A 14,888-nucleotide genomic window follows, 5' to 3' on the forward strand; every position below is an offset into this window, starting at 1 on the left:
CACACTTGCATGCTAGCACGCTGCTGCTAACATCTCCCCTGGAATTACTCGCTTTGGATTTTTTTTCTTACATTTGAAGGTTAAAACAGATCAAATTTGTAGTTTTTTTAAGAGGAAACACAGGAAATTATAAAACCTTCCAGTTTAATGTTGCAGATATGTGTGAAGTTAATAAGATGATGTAATGTGAGCTTGTCTGTGTTGTCTTAGAGAGGCCATAGAGGAGCCTGCTGCTACAGCTCTACCAGCTAGCCTCTACATCCCACCTCCCCAGCATGCAACACTCCCAGAGGCTGGACCAGAGACTCCACATGCTCAGGGAGGAGGTCAGGACCATGGTGAGTGCTCAGGACATTAGTGTAGCTTAGCCAGTAGTTTTAAATAACTTGTCAAGCAAACTGTGATGACTCAGGAGCTCCGCTGTGATATCTCTGTATTTGATTTCTTCTGTCTGTCACCATCTTTCATTCACTTCTGCTCAGACCCAGGAGAAGGAGCGCGGGGAGCAGGTTTGGAGGGAGCGACTGCAGCGCTGTCAGAGGCAGCTGAAGGCGAAAGAGGATGAGATGAGTCGTCAGTCGCAGTACTTTGAGAACTTCAAAGCTCAACTCCAGCAGAAGCTCAGCCTGGCTCGAGACAGAGAGCAGAGCCTGCAGAGCAGGATCTACACGTTAGAGAAGCAGCTACTGGACATGACTGTGAGTGCTGCCACTGGTATGACAGCGATTAGTGCAATCAGAATCACTGCCGGGAGTGTGACACACTGGGAAGAACAGGAGAGGCTGCCTCCCATGAGAGGAGAGGGGGAAGGAGAGGAGGAGAGAAAGGAGGAGAGGAGGAAACAGTGGCAGCCGACTGATGGAAACACAGAGAAAAAAACGGAAGAAAATCAGACTTCAAATGAAGCAAGGCTACAAGGGTTCATCCTGAGCCTGCAGGAGGATCTTAGGGTGCTGCTGGAGAGAGAGGAGGATGGGATGACAGAGCGGAGGGGGCTGATGGAGCAGCTTCAGGAGGCCCAGGAGAACAGCCACTTCCTGGGCTGCAAGGTGGAGGAGGTGAAGGCGGAGGTGCACCAGCTGAGGCAATCTGAAAGCTGGTTGTTGGGGGAGGTAGAAGAGCTAAGAGAGGAGAACCAAAGACCACAGCAGATCATTAGAGACGCAGCCAACCAAACATCCAGTCTGTCTGGCACCAGCTCACCCAGCTGCAGTCCTGCTGTCTGTCCAGTGCCCTCAAACACTCTCTCATATACCACCGCCATGGGTCAGCCCTCAGAGTGGAGCTCAGGAGAGGTGTGTAACGAGATTTATAGTATCATAATAGGGATAATATTTGTGTGTCAGTGAGTTTAACATCTCCTTTTTAAGAGAGACCCAAGTACAGAAGAAGATAAGACATGAAAACACAGCCAGTCATAAGCATCATATACAGACACAGACTTTATTACATCCAATCATCTTAAAATTGATGATAGATGTGATATATTGAAGCAGCTTTAGTTGGAGACATTTATACACAAAAGTAGTTTGTGTTGCTCTCTTATTGTTGCCAGAGAGGAACAGTCTACTTTTTAGTACAGGACACAGCGATGAGTATAATATTTATCTCCTGTGATAAAACTCAGCGCACAGCAGTAAGCTGCATCAAGCTGTTAAAGGTGGAATAATTCGCTTTATCGAAGGCCAAGCCGAAGTCAAAATTTAGACATTATGTTATTACTAATAACTTTCCTGTTCTTTTAGAGACAAAACATGCTCCAGTCATTTGACATGTAGTTTAAAAGTGCCACATTATCTAACCCATTACTTAATAATTAGAACAGCTTCGATGACAGCCCCACTGTGTGCATGGATGCCAGGATGATGTGAGATAAAATGAGTGATTCTTGAAAATAAATAATTTACGATAGGATGCTTTTGTTGAAGATTATTGGTTGTTTTTTTTTGTCATTTATTTTCAACAGTTTTTCATTCTAGATGGACTAAATGTGGTTGGTTAAAATAACTTAAGGATCAATAAATATTTGATCCAGTGTTATTATTGGCTTAAAGGTCTAATCTCAAAGATTTCAGTTGCGTTCTCTTTGGTGACACCTAATGGCGATAAACGGTAATTTTGGGATGACCCTTCCCAATGTAACATCTACGATTGGCTCACTTCGTCACGGTTGTAACTCTTGATTTTCCTCGCTGACGGTCGCTTTCCTTTTTAGACTGTTTGCGTTGAATTTGTTTCTTATTCTTTGGATTTTCACTTATTTTTTAAGTTGTATCTGTAGTCATCCATCTTTTCTTTCTTTGTTCAGCCATAGTAGATTACTGTTTACTTAGCTCCGCCTACCTTCTCTGGCAGACCAACCACTGTTGGGTGATGGAGAACGTGTCACTAACTGGGCACCGCTTGTGATTTTTTGCCACAGAAACCCAGTCCATAATAATACTATATACTGCAAATGCAAAGGCTTTCATCAGTGGGCCATAGGCTCAATCACCATTGTGTTACCTCATGCAGCGATAGATAGTGACTTAACAGACAGCCAGATTTATTTATCCGAAAATCTTTGAGATTATCACTTTAATGTTGTAAATTCCTTTTTGGTTTTTCATGAGAAGGTATTAAAGCATAAAAAGGCTGAAAGCTGCGGAGAGTAAAAGCTGTGTAGTATAAGTGTTAAATAATCTCCAAACCTATTTTACATGTTTATACAATTATATCTTAATGTCAGCTGAGACAGGAATGTGGATAATGTTTTGTATTGTAGATTGTTCTGTCACTGTCTTGTTTACATAAACATTTACAGGTTTTATGATCTCTTTGTAGGTCCATCTAACCTCAGATGTGGAAATTGGGCCGCCTCACTCATCTGCAGTTCCTTCTGTTCACCACCAGGCTACAGCAGAGAGCACACAGACCAACACAGAGGATCACTCTCCATCTGCCAAATCAGAAACACCACCTAAAGATGACCCTCTGAACCTCTTCCGCCACAAAGGCTCCAAAACCAACTCGCGCCTAAAGTCGCTTTCTTTGACGACAGAGACACTCAATGAGTTTAATCTGGGAACCTGGTGCTCCAGGGGGATCCTAAACCTGGAGGAGAGCCCCAGTGAGGAATCCGACGCCCTGAGGGAAGCCTACAGGAGCTTGGGGTTTGGAGAGGATCTTGAAGCTCTTAAAGAACAACGTGACAGCCTGGAGGTCGCCCTGCAGCGCATGCAGGAGCAGCTGCGGGTGATGGCTCAAGAGAATACTCGACTGAAATCAGAACTCAGGAAGGAGGAGGAGGAAGACAAAGCAGAGGAGTCTTCAAGAGAGAAGGTATGTCAGAGAGGTTGCAGTATTCCCAAAGGTTTTATACAGCTGAAATAAGAACTAAACCTCAATACAAAACTTTTCCAGTCTATGACTGATCAAGTTCTTTCTCTTTTTCTTACTCAGATGACACAACAAACCAGTGACGAAGCTGAAGGTAACCCCGCTCAGGACGATCTTGTCCAGGCCCTGAATCAGGAGAACCGAGCCTTGGCGGACCGGATCCAGGAGCTTCTGGCTCACATTGAGCTCAGAGAAGAGGAGATCAAGAGGGAGGAAACACAGCTGAGGGAGCTTATCTCCAAGCTGGAAACAGATGGACGCAGGCTGGAGCTGGAAAACCAGGAACAAGGAGGTTTGATTACAGAACTCACCAAGAAGACTGAGGATGATCTCAATACCATCATGGATCTGCAGCAAAGGTTAACAGAGAGTGACGAGCATATGGAGGTTAACAAGGAACTGTGTGGATCTCAAATATCAGGAGGTTTTCTGCTTAACAATCTAGAAGAAAGTGTGGAAAGTTTGGTGGAAAGAGTGCTAAAAGGGGAAGAACAACATTCAGTGTCCAGTAAACAAACAGATGATTCGTTTACAGCTTCAGCGCCCGGATGTCAACAAAACAATCACTATGATCTGCTGCAGCACAGCCGACAAAGCAGTCTGAATCCAAGTTCACCGACTGATGAGGTGGTCCAGCTGACCAGGTTGGTCCAGAGCCTCAAAACAGAACAAGAGGAACTATTAAACGACATAAATTCTCTCAGAGAGCAGCAGAGAGAAGTAGCTCTATCAGTCAAAACACAGACAGAAGAAAAACAGCAGTTGACTCGGACAGTTTGGGGGCTAAAGGAGGAGAAGGACAGAATCTCTCAATCTCTGGCTGGTGTCAGACAAGAGAGAGAGCAGCTCACCAGGACGGTCTGCGGGCTGAGGGACGAGAAGGACCAGTTTATTAGGGCTATGAGTGGCCTGAAAGAGGAGAAAGAGCAGCTGACTAAGTGTTTACCTGGCCTCAAAACAGAAAAAGAGACGCTGTTTGAATCTCTCTCGAGCGGAAAAGAAGAGAAAGATCAAATCATGCAGTCGCTACAAAGTTTGCAGCCAGAGAGGGAGCAGTTAAACCAGGCTGTGCTCATTTTGAAACAGGAGAGAGACGAAATAACCGTTTCCCTTAAGTGTCTCAACGAACAGAGAGACAAGGAACAATCATTTTACACTTTAAGAGAAGACCGGGACAAGCTCATAAAATCATTATGCAGTTTGAGAGAAGAGAAAGAGAGTATTGAACATTCAGTCAGTTGTTTGAAAGAGGAACAAAATCAGCTTAAGCTCTTACTTCAGGGCCTAAGAGAGGAAGGAAACAGCCTCAACGCTGCACAACACAGCCAAACAGAGGGGAGGCACCAGATTCAGCATCTGATGAATCTAAACGGCGCTTTTACTACAAAGAAGACTGAGACTCCTGTTGGGACCGGAGCTCCTCAGAGAGGTCAGAGTGATGAACACAGAGGAAACCCTGTGCAGGTATTAAAAGTGGAGTGCCTGTAGACTCACTCTGAATGTTCTTCAAGCATCATCTTTATTAATATGTGTGATTACTGTGCACTTATACATCATGGTTTTGATGGAAAACAGGAGCAGAGTGATCCGATGCGGGAGATTGAAGCCTTGGGAGAAGAACTAAAGAGGTCACGAGATGAGCTGCACAAGAGCCATGTAGAGGTGAGTTTACACAACTTCCCTTATTTGATATGGGTCCCTTTTTTGATTCTCTTTGACTCTGGTTTTATATATTCAAGGTAGCTATCATTGAAGATTTTACTAACTTTAAGTGCTTATGTTTGTGGCACCTTCAGACCCAGAGGCTGCACAGTGAACTGCATCAATCAGAAGCCAGGAGGGATGAGGCTGAGACAAAGGCAGCCCAAGCAGCTAAAAAGGTGATGAAGCTGTCCGACGTAGCCAATCAGATGGAAGAAACCAGAACGGAGAATCACAGCCTTACAGCTCAGGTAATTATTTAGATAGACATTTAAAAAAAAAGCTATACAACTAATAAAGAACATTGTGCCATAATGTTGCCTTGTCTGCTCCACCATTTCCCTTTAAGGGTTCTTATTAACTACAAAAAGAACTAAGCATACACACATTCAAAATATACACCTATAAGCCCTAAATATGTCCCATAGTTTCCCACCAGTTGTCCCCCAAGGTGCAAACATAAATAGAGACATTTTGTGTCTGTTATCTGTGTCTGTCTCTTGTTATCTGTAAGTCACAACCGGTGTTTGGTGTCTTCTGCAGGTGAAGGAGCTGCAGAGCAAACTGACAGGCCTGCTCAGGGAGAAGTCTGATGCTCTGTCACTGAAGGCACAAATAGAGGAGCAGTACAACATCCTTACAGCTCAGCTCAAAGCTAAGGTAAGTAAGGCAGAATGTCTTTTAAATTGTAAGCCTTTTTAGAATTCAGCACACAAAAACTATCCACTTGTTCCTCCTTTGTTTTGACTTTTGTTAATGTGTTGAATACTGAGATTAAAGCAGAGACGTAAAAATGCTAATAAATAGAAAAGGAAAAGTAGCAACAGAGTTATTTCTCATCATAGTTTTGTTCCTGTGTCTGTGTCTTTGTGTGTGTCACCCCACAGACGGCGTCTCTAGAGGAGCTAAATTCAGAGTATATCGCTCTGAAACGAGAGCAGGGCAGCAGAGGTGACGTGAGCACTGTTCTCATCTCACTCAGGTCACGTTACAACGACATCAGAGCTAAGGTGGGTCACCAGTTAGCTGTGACTTTGATAGTGAGAGCAGTTTGTTTATGTTATTAGCTAATAAAATTACATCATTTCTTATTACAGTAGTTTGTTTGATTGTGTTTGCTTGTATTGTAGTATGATGCACTGCTGAAGAAGAGGAGCCAGAATGATCTGGATATAGCTCCTTTAAAGGTGAGGAGAAACAGAAATAGCTTGTCATTCCTTTAGATGCTGACTTATTTACCCTCCATGACTTTCAGCGGCTCAGATTGAGCTGATAGATGTTTTGTCCAATAACAGGCCAAGCTGTCTTGCCTGGTGGTGAAGTGTCAGGAGAGGAACAGCTTGTTGGCTCAGATGGCGAAGACCATGCACAGACGAGGCTGTGTGGACCCGACCCTCACACAGCTGGTTGAGGGGCTGCTCAGTGACGCGGCTCTGCAGGACTACACTGCGGCATTCACCCCGAAGAGCCGAGATTACAGTTCTGTGTTCACACCAGGTTTTATGTCAAAACTTCAAGACTACGCCAGTGGATTCACACCTGATCAGACCTGCTCCGCCTTATCCTCACCTGTCAATCAGCAATGCCAAAATAGATTCTCAGCAGAATCTTACGTCCGTGCTGGATCAACAACAAATCATCAAGACTGCAGCAATACAGTCCCACCTGAGCCAACAGGAACACCAGAGAGAAACGCCAACTCGCCTGTGCAACGGCATGCTGGTGTCCGAGTAATACATTCACCTGTTGATGCATCAGTCGAAGAGAGCTTGGTCACCATTACAGCACAGGTGAGATGAAACTTAAACATATATATAAAAATACATATTTATTTTAAATGTTTTGCCATGCAAAATTTGATGTTATATTTAAGCAACAATGAAAAGGACACGTTTGTTAAGGTGTTATCTTTCGCGTTTTAGAACAAAATGCTTCAATCAAGTAGGCAAAGATCCTGTTTGCAAATGATTTTACCACTGTCAGTCAAAGCTGGTGTTCTCTGTAATCGATAGAAGCAATAATATTTGAAATTGGCGCCATAGCTGTGGAGAAAGTTGTACAAACAGCTCGTAGTTTCGCCCGTTCTACATTCCTACAACACCCAGCGTGCATTGCGCTCCTCCCTTTGAAAGGAACGGCCCAGCAAGAGACGCTGGAGTGAAATACTACTCCAGTCAAGGACATTGATCGGTGCAGGCAAAGGCTTAGAGTGGTACAGAATCAGAAATATGACGAGAACATACCAGTGGATCGTCTAAAAAATCTTCAGGTCTGCAGTCTACATTTCAAACCTGACGATTTTGAACGAGACATGACATCGGAGGCGGGCGTCATAGATTGAGGAAGTGTAGTTTAATAAGCTCTCTGGCCTCCACCAGATGACATGTTTTACGTAGTCTGGCAGAGGTTTTCCAGGGCCCATTGGAGAAGCGGATAGCATCCACCAAAGGCACAGAGAGAAAATGCATTTTTTCCTACCATAATGGCATTAGCTCCCTATAATAGCATGATAGGACTCCGGTTGGAAATGGGCGAACTGGCCCTTTAAAACAGTTGTAAGGTGCCCATTTGTGCATTGAAATAGGCTTAGCTCGGTTGATCATTCCCCTGATGAACCTATCCTTTAAGTGTTTACTATTCAGTGATGTACTTTAAAGTATGAAGTGTGATAAACACTACATTCAGCTTTTTCTCAATTCACCCACAGCTCTCTTCCTCTGCCAGTGGACCAGTCCAGGGGACCAGTACACCAGAGAAATTAGGATTTCACCAACCAGATCTGAAAGGAAAGTCCTCCCCAGACCCGTCTAGATTACGTGGATCCTCACAGAGTCCTACTCCTCTGTCCTCCAGCACACGAGTCAATGTGAGCAGGAGGCTGAGCAGTCCTGAAAAGATCCTTAACCTACATGAGCAGCTGCAGAAAACTCTGATGGGCAGCTTTCAGGTACACCGAAGGTTTCCTACCAAATGGGAACGTGTATTCTTACAAGAACACACATAGCCAAATGTTATCTTAGTGTATGTCTATTTGATGTGTTTCAAGGCTCCAGTGAGCAGAGGACGAGGACAGCAGCCCAGGAGATGTCTCTCATTTTCAGCTCCAGCTGCAGACCTGGGACCAGCCTCTCAGACAAAAAGGCAGACCCTCAGCTTCAATAAACCACATACCAACTCTCTCCCAGTCACTACTGCTCTGAGCGAAGCTAAGTGCGCTCCAGCAGTGACAAACACACTTATTGCCAAGAAAACACTTTTTAATGCAGTGGCCTCGAGATCTGCTAATGTTACATTCAGCCCCGACATGTTTACTAACCTTCACTTTAAAGCAGGCTCATCTAAAAGTCCAATGCCTGCTCTTTCTAGCTCTTTGTTTGCTACTATGGAAAGCAAAGGTGAATCCACCTCAAGCAGCTGCAATAATCCGACAATATGTCCAAAACCGACAAAGAAAAGTGTTGCCATCCCTGACATTACCGATGCTAAACATACATTTACTACTCCTTTAACTTTGAGGACCACTCGCTTTGACTCTGATGTCTTAATCTGTTCTGATACGAGTCCAAAAACCACTGCCTCAGACTCAACTGCCCTTAGCATATCAGCTGCCCCAGAGGCTAACCATTTTAACACGCCTCCTATAACGTATGGTGCTGCCCCTGCATGTGATGGCCGTGTATTCCCTACATCCTGCACTCAGTCTGCTCATTGCTCTCCTGAGACGTCCAACAAGTCTGCAACAAAGTCCAGTGCTGCTGGAGACGAGACAAAGACAGAAAGACCCAAACCAGGTAATAGACATATCCAATTACTGAGATTATTCTCACAAAGGTAAACACATAGAAATGGTTGTGTATACAGAGTTCAAAGGCTTTTATTGATATGACAATAAACAGCATGTTATGGCTTTGCTGCATGATATTGCAGGTAATGTTTGTACAATATTACTTTTTGGTTGTATACTGCTGCAATGTGATTATTTCCAGACTAAATATGGGCTATCATTTGTTTCTGTCTCTTGTTTCAAACCTTTACTAATTGGCTTGGACTCTTTTTTATATTTTGGAAGCATTTTGAAGTGAAAAGGTGAATTATTAAGGAACCCTGCAAATAGATAAAGAAATAAAGATAGGATTGAGACTGCTCTGTACCCTGTGTTTACAGCATCACAAGTATTGCTCTGTACAGATGAGATAGGATGCATTGCTCGATCTTTCTTTGTCTTATCACCTCCAGAAGCTCCAGCCGAGGTTCGCTCTGTTGAGGTCATAAAAACAGTGGGTCAGAGCAGCCTTCTGATCGGCTGGGAAAGGCCGCCGCTGGATGAGCTGGGCTGCAGTAACGGCACATTTGTGTACGGATACCGGGTAGGTAGAACAAACATCGGCAGGCTGACACATTTCATTTGGAAGATTTATTTGTTTTAAAGCTTTGATTATTTATTGTCCCCTGTCAGGTGTTTGTCGATGGCGTCTTTCACAAATCTGTCATGAGCTCAGCGTGCACCAAGGTATCTGCCTCTCCCTTGACACTTACCAGCTGTGCATTAATGCATCCTTTAAACTAGAACTTAAAGGGACAGTACTTTTTCTTTGAAGTGGGGTTCTATTTTTTTTTGCCTGAATTTTTTATTCTGAATTGGTGAACATTGAAAAATCAAAGTGAAAATGAGTTAATGAAAATTAGAAGAGTTGAATTCAGAGGCAAAAAATTCCTCTACATGAAAAAAAAGTTCAGTGCTAGAAATGAGAAGGCTTTAAAATGTCTACATCTGGTGAGACAGATTTGCTTCCTTAGAGAAGCTGTTGCATGCGGAGTGTTTGTGTTTACATTGAGCGGAGCAGCCACTGCTATCTCAGGCCATTATCACTCATCAGAACTCAGTGTAATCTTTATGGCTCTTTCTCATCCAGTCTGTGCACTCATTCTGACCCAAACTGCTGACATATGGCATAAAACACTTAACTGCATGCTTAGGAAAACAATGTCCTCTCGTCCCCACCACGAACAGCACTTAAACACTTCCATGATATTGTGTTTTCTTTTATTTGTTGTGATACCGTGCGCTGCATGCGTAGGTATACAGGGCCGTTATACAGTGTAAGGCATAGGCTGTGTTTGAAATGCCATACTATACACTATATACTGTATACTACAAACTGCATACTGCGTTCAGTGGTAGTATGTAGTACGGACTTAGATAATAGAAAATACTATGCTTACTATTGATAAGCAACTCATACAACCCCACTTTAAAAAAAAGAACTATCCCTTTAAATACAGCTGTTCACATTGTGCTTTTTTTGTTTTTTCCTTCAGTGTATTCTGGAGAATGTCGACCTGAGTGTCCCAGTCCACATCAGTGTCCAGACGCTGGGCTCGAATGGTCTCAGTTCTGACAGTGTGCACACCATGTACAGGACTTCAGTCAGAACAGACAAACAACACACTCCTCACTAGAGTCAAGATAATGTTGGGATAGGTCCACAGGTAAGTGCAGCTATATAAGACAGACTCTCTTACATGTTTAATTCTTACTGCATCAAGTTTATAATGTTTAAATATTTTGTGTCTTTAGGATTAAAGAAACTTCTCAGTGAAAACATTTCAAGTGGCCAAGCTTTGACTGGTAAGTTGTTTTTGTTAGCATGGTTGAGTATTTTCTCTTTGTCATGTATATTTTTATGCAAATTTCAGATGAATATCACATTAAAGTGAGGTCTAAATATTGTTAGTGATATTTTAAAAGGGCTTGATGAAACTTCCAATGCTTGTGTGATGATCTACTTTTCCCTCCTCCCTGTGTGTCCTGTGGGTGTGTCTGACCTTCAGCACACAGCCATCTTTAGCTGCAGCTATCTGAGGGACCGTCCTGACCTCCACCTCAGCAGACAGCGAGGGAGACACTGTCACACTGCTGGGACGCCCTCAGGCTCAGGTCAACTAATCAGAGAAACTCATCTCTCGTTGCAATTTTTAGCCTCTGAACATGCATTGACCTGTGGCCCGCTGGTAAACCTCAACACGATTAACTGAAGATGTCAAACAAAACACTAATAATCTTAATCTGCACGTAAACGCAGTTGAAGATTAGCTCAAACCTTGTTGGAAGGACTTCCTGTTTCAGAGTCCCGCCCACTGGACTCGCCTCTTAAATGGATGGGACGTCATGTTTACAAGGGAAACGCCAATCAAACCTGTCAAACCGATAGAAGCGTGACTTTATCACAAACTTTATGAAGCCAAGATCAATCATGTTGTCAAACGCTGCCTGTTACACAAACATTTAATATCAACCAAGACTGAAACTTAGGAGGGACGTCTGCATCTGCTGCACATTTTAACACTGTGTTTACGGGGCGATCACGTGTCGTACGGCTTCATCTGCCTCTCTGGACTCTGTGACATGAACAGATGACTAAAAGGACATTCACTGTATGAAAAGGCTCTCTCAAAGCCGACGCAACATTGTACTCGAAGGTCGTCTTACTTGATTTTTACACATGAAGCCAAATATGAGAAAAAGATGATTCACTCCAAAGACTAACTCCTCATAACCGACTACGGGATTACTTTACACAGAAGCCAGGTGTTATTTCAGTTCTGCAATTTGCACACAGTCATTATTAATATATAGAGGATTAAATAAAAAAGAGATTATCACTGATATTTTTTAGTAGAGAACATTATGGAAATATGCCAATATACCACCTTCTGAACATCTTTTCGTATGAGTGACACTTTGTTTTTCATACCTGATAGATGTTATGCACGCTCACGTTTTTTTTCTTTTGTTTTATACAATGTAAAAACACACATATGATGTTCTTTTGCTACTAAATGTATGTACGGGTGTGGAGTAATCATGGTGCAGCAAAGGTATTTTTCTATCAGTAATTGAAACTATTGATTTCCCATTGATTCCTTACGACTGTACAGAGAATAAATGTTTATATGATATGAAACTGTCACTCCAGCGTCAGTCAGTTTATGAGAAATGATGTCAGACGTTAAAAGAAATTGCAGTTAAAATGGATCCAGAGCTCAGATAAGGCAATATGGAAAGTGTTTCCGATAAACTGAACTAATTCCATCAAGCTTATCTCCTTTTATCCATTTAAACACTTCCTATTAATGGACACTAGATGGAAGCCACTCATAGAGAACTTTGCAGGTACAGTACTAATGTGTGTTTGTGTGTGTAGCTCCGTCTCTACCTCTGACAGGTGCTTTCAGCACAGATTAAGTGGAGCGGATGATGCTGACAGGCTCATGTAGCCTTAAACATCTTAGTGTCTTCTCTTCTATTCAATACAAACCAGGCGCAACACCAAAAACCTGACGTGAGAGAAGAAGAGGAAGAGGCATCAGCAGGTTTAACAGGAAAAAAAAGAAAGAAAGGAGCTTGATAATCACCTGCAGCGCTCTGCAGCTTTGGGAGCTCCTCTGAGGACGTCAATGCTCATCATCAGCAGAAAGAGAAGCAGCTGAGGGAGGAAGGTGTGTGTGTGCCGTGTGGTGGGGTGTCAGTATATCCTGTGCTCCTCTTCCTCTTTTCCTGTGTCTGCACAAGGAGTATGAACATCACACACAAGCAAAACAAGTTAGACGTCTTAACTCTTTTGTCATGTTCTTGCAGTGGTAGAATGAAATAGCCAAGTAGCCCATATTTACTCAAGTACTGTACGTAAGTCTTCTACGCCACGACAAGTCAGAAGGAAATACTGCACTTTTTTTCTCCACCATATTTTACATACTAAATACAGTTAACGTAGGATATTCACTTTTATAAAGTGTATAAAATGGTTAAAATTATCTGCAATTTTTCTTGCATTATGTTTATTTTTGCTCATGAATAAAAAATAGAAACAACAAAAAATGTTCAAACTGCAGATAAATCACTGACAAGTTGAGAGGAGGATATCAGCATCAGCTTTATTGACCACATATATGAACTTGTACACACAGAAGCTGAGATCCGCTGAGCTTGCACAGATTTTTTAGATGCAGTTATCTCAACATCAAGAGTTAATTATTTCGTTATCTCGAGAAAACAAGCTTCGTTATCTCATGTCATTATCTCTGCTTTTCCTCCGCACAGATCCACAGCTCCACGCCAACATGCATACATTCAGCCATTTTAACAGTAGCAACTAATTACTAAAAAAAAGAGTTAGATCACTGAGTATCCATTATTGATCAGTGCATCAGCATACATTAGTCCATCAGTTATTCCATCATCTGGCTAATAATCAATCCTGCCTGACAGTCATGAAAGTGATCTTGAAAAATGATTCACACACTTATATGATGATCTCGGGAAAAAAAAAAAAAATTTGCTAAAATATTTTTTATCTGGAAGAATCTGCCGTTTGTTTCTGCCTTAAAAGTGAATCCTTTATTCCAAAAATCCTGTATTATCGCAAAGTAACGGAAAAATTCACATTTGATGCTGAGATAATGACATCGGAGAAATCCTTGCAGACACAGCAGTTCTCGGCTTCCGCACTAAACACAGCTGAACAGCTGAAAAAGAAAAATAACTAATTTACTACATATTTTTTTATTTTATTAATTAGTTTATTTGTCAGGGACAATGCAAAGACATTGTGACACACTTATTGTACACTAACATGAGACATATGTATTGCGTATAGGGTTTCTATCCAAGGCTAATTTGCAACCCCTGTCCCTGGTTAGGCATTTCTACTAAAAGGTCAGTACAAGTCATCTTTAACTAGAGCACATACTTAAGTTGCATTCTCATACGTTATAATATATTTACGTTTTAAAAAATTACACACACACAAAAAAAAATACACCTTACAATCATTTTAAAAGTGGCACATATAGAATGTGTGTTTAAAGTGCCTGTGTGCATGATCCGACTTTATTGGTCACAGGTTTGATTAAGTTTCAGCCAGTGTTTCACCTTTTCATTAAAAGTCTTCATATCAATTTGTGTTTTTATTTCTGATGGTAGTGCAGTCCAGTAGTGTGTTCCTTTTACTGAAAAAGATGATTGGCCGAAAGTAGTTTTACGCTGTGCCACCTTACATATCTAGATATACTGTGTATAGAAAGCAACAATGAACAACAACAGACACTATCTTCATATAACAGTGCTGAATTATAAAACAAAGTAATTTATCTAATAGGTCACTTTACATGCATTAAGTGGGCGGATATGTTCAGTACCTGCATGTTCCAGCCTTGCATTAGTATTTACCCCTCTGGCCTCATCATTTTACAGTGTTATAACCTGGAATGTAAACACATGTATTTGGGCTTATTACAATTTTATCAACAGCCAGGGCAGTCAAAAAAACAGGTATCTGCTGGATTTACTAGTTAACCTGAAGGCAATCAATCTTACACAGGCGTGTCACAGAAAAACACTCAAAGTTTTCCATATGTTTCCAATTCTGACTAATAACCCCCTCCTACCCCTTCAAAATCAAGGACTATTTTGTGCTGATTCATCACATATATCCCCCCAAAAATCCATTTTGATTTGCAGTTGTAACATGACAACATATAGCAAAGTTCAACGAAGTTCACTGTTGTCTATAAAGCATGCATACAGTATAAAGCAAGTGTATCTAAACCAGGATTTGATACATTGGCTGTACATTTTACTAATCATGAAATGGTTAAAAGTTCATTTAAACTGTACTTGAGGCCTTTGAACACATCTCTCTGCAGGCACAGTTCAGGTTTTGCAAACCAGATTGAGGATCCTTTACCTGTTGGACTGGACTCAAGTGTAAGATGAATTGGTGCACTCCTGTACTCCTGCACTGCACCAT

At 42.0% G+C, this 14,888-nt stretch overlaps 1 protein-coding gene across 2 annotated transcripts; it reads left to right on the forward strand.

Moving 5' to 3' along the window:
* The first annotated feature begins 218 nt into the window (after positions 1 to 218).
* On the forward strand, positions 219 to 12,050 carry LOC138598636 (centromere-associated protein E-like). Of its 2 annotated transcripts, XM_069670459.1 has the most exons (17): positions 219 to 338; positions 483 to 1,295; positions 2,824 to 3,321; positions 3,442 to 4,842; positions 4,954 to 5,040; positions 5,175 to 5,330; positions 5,623 to 5,739; positions 5,967 to 6,089; positions 6,210 to 6,266; positions 6,375 to 6,869; positions 7,787 to 8,026; positions 8,126 to 8,870; positions 9,316 to 9,446; positions 9,536 to 9,589; positions 10,399 to 10,569; positions 10,658 to 10,708; positions 10,912 to 12,050. In XM_069670459.1, exons 1-15 carry the CDS (start codon positions 276 to 278, stop codon positions 10,537 to 10,539), a joined length of 5,121 nt encoding a protein of 1,706 aa, XP_069526560.1. In that variant the 5' UTR covers positions 219 to 275; the 3' UTR covers positions 10,540 to 10,569; positions 10,658 to 10,708; positions 10,912 to 12,050. The 2 variants fall into 2 exon arrangements, with proteins under 2 accessions (XP_069526560.1, XP_069526561.1); XM_069670460.1 differs by lacking the exons at positions 8,126 to 8,870; positions 9,316 to 9,446; positions 9,536 to 9,589; ... (1 more) ...; positions 10,658 to 10,708; positions 10,912 to 12,050 and having other exon boundaries at positions 7,804 to 7,992.
* The last annotated feature ends 2,838 nt before the right edge of the window (positions 12,051 to 14,888 follow it).

This window comes from Semicossyphus pulcher, unplaced genomic scaffold, assembly GCF_022749685.1.
Source record: "Semicossyphus pulcher isolate SPU_LCO1_2020_fin unplaced genomic scaffold, fSemPul1.0.p SCAF_2, whole genome shotgun sequence".
Lineage (NCBI taxonomy): Eukaryota > Metazoa > Chordata > Actinopteri > Labriformes > Labridae > Semicossyphus > Semicossyphus pulcher.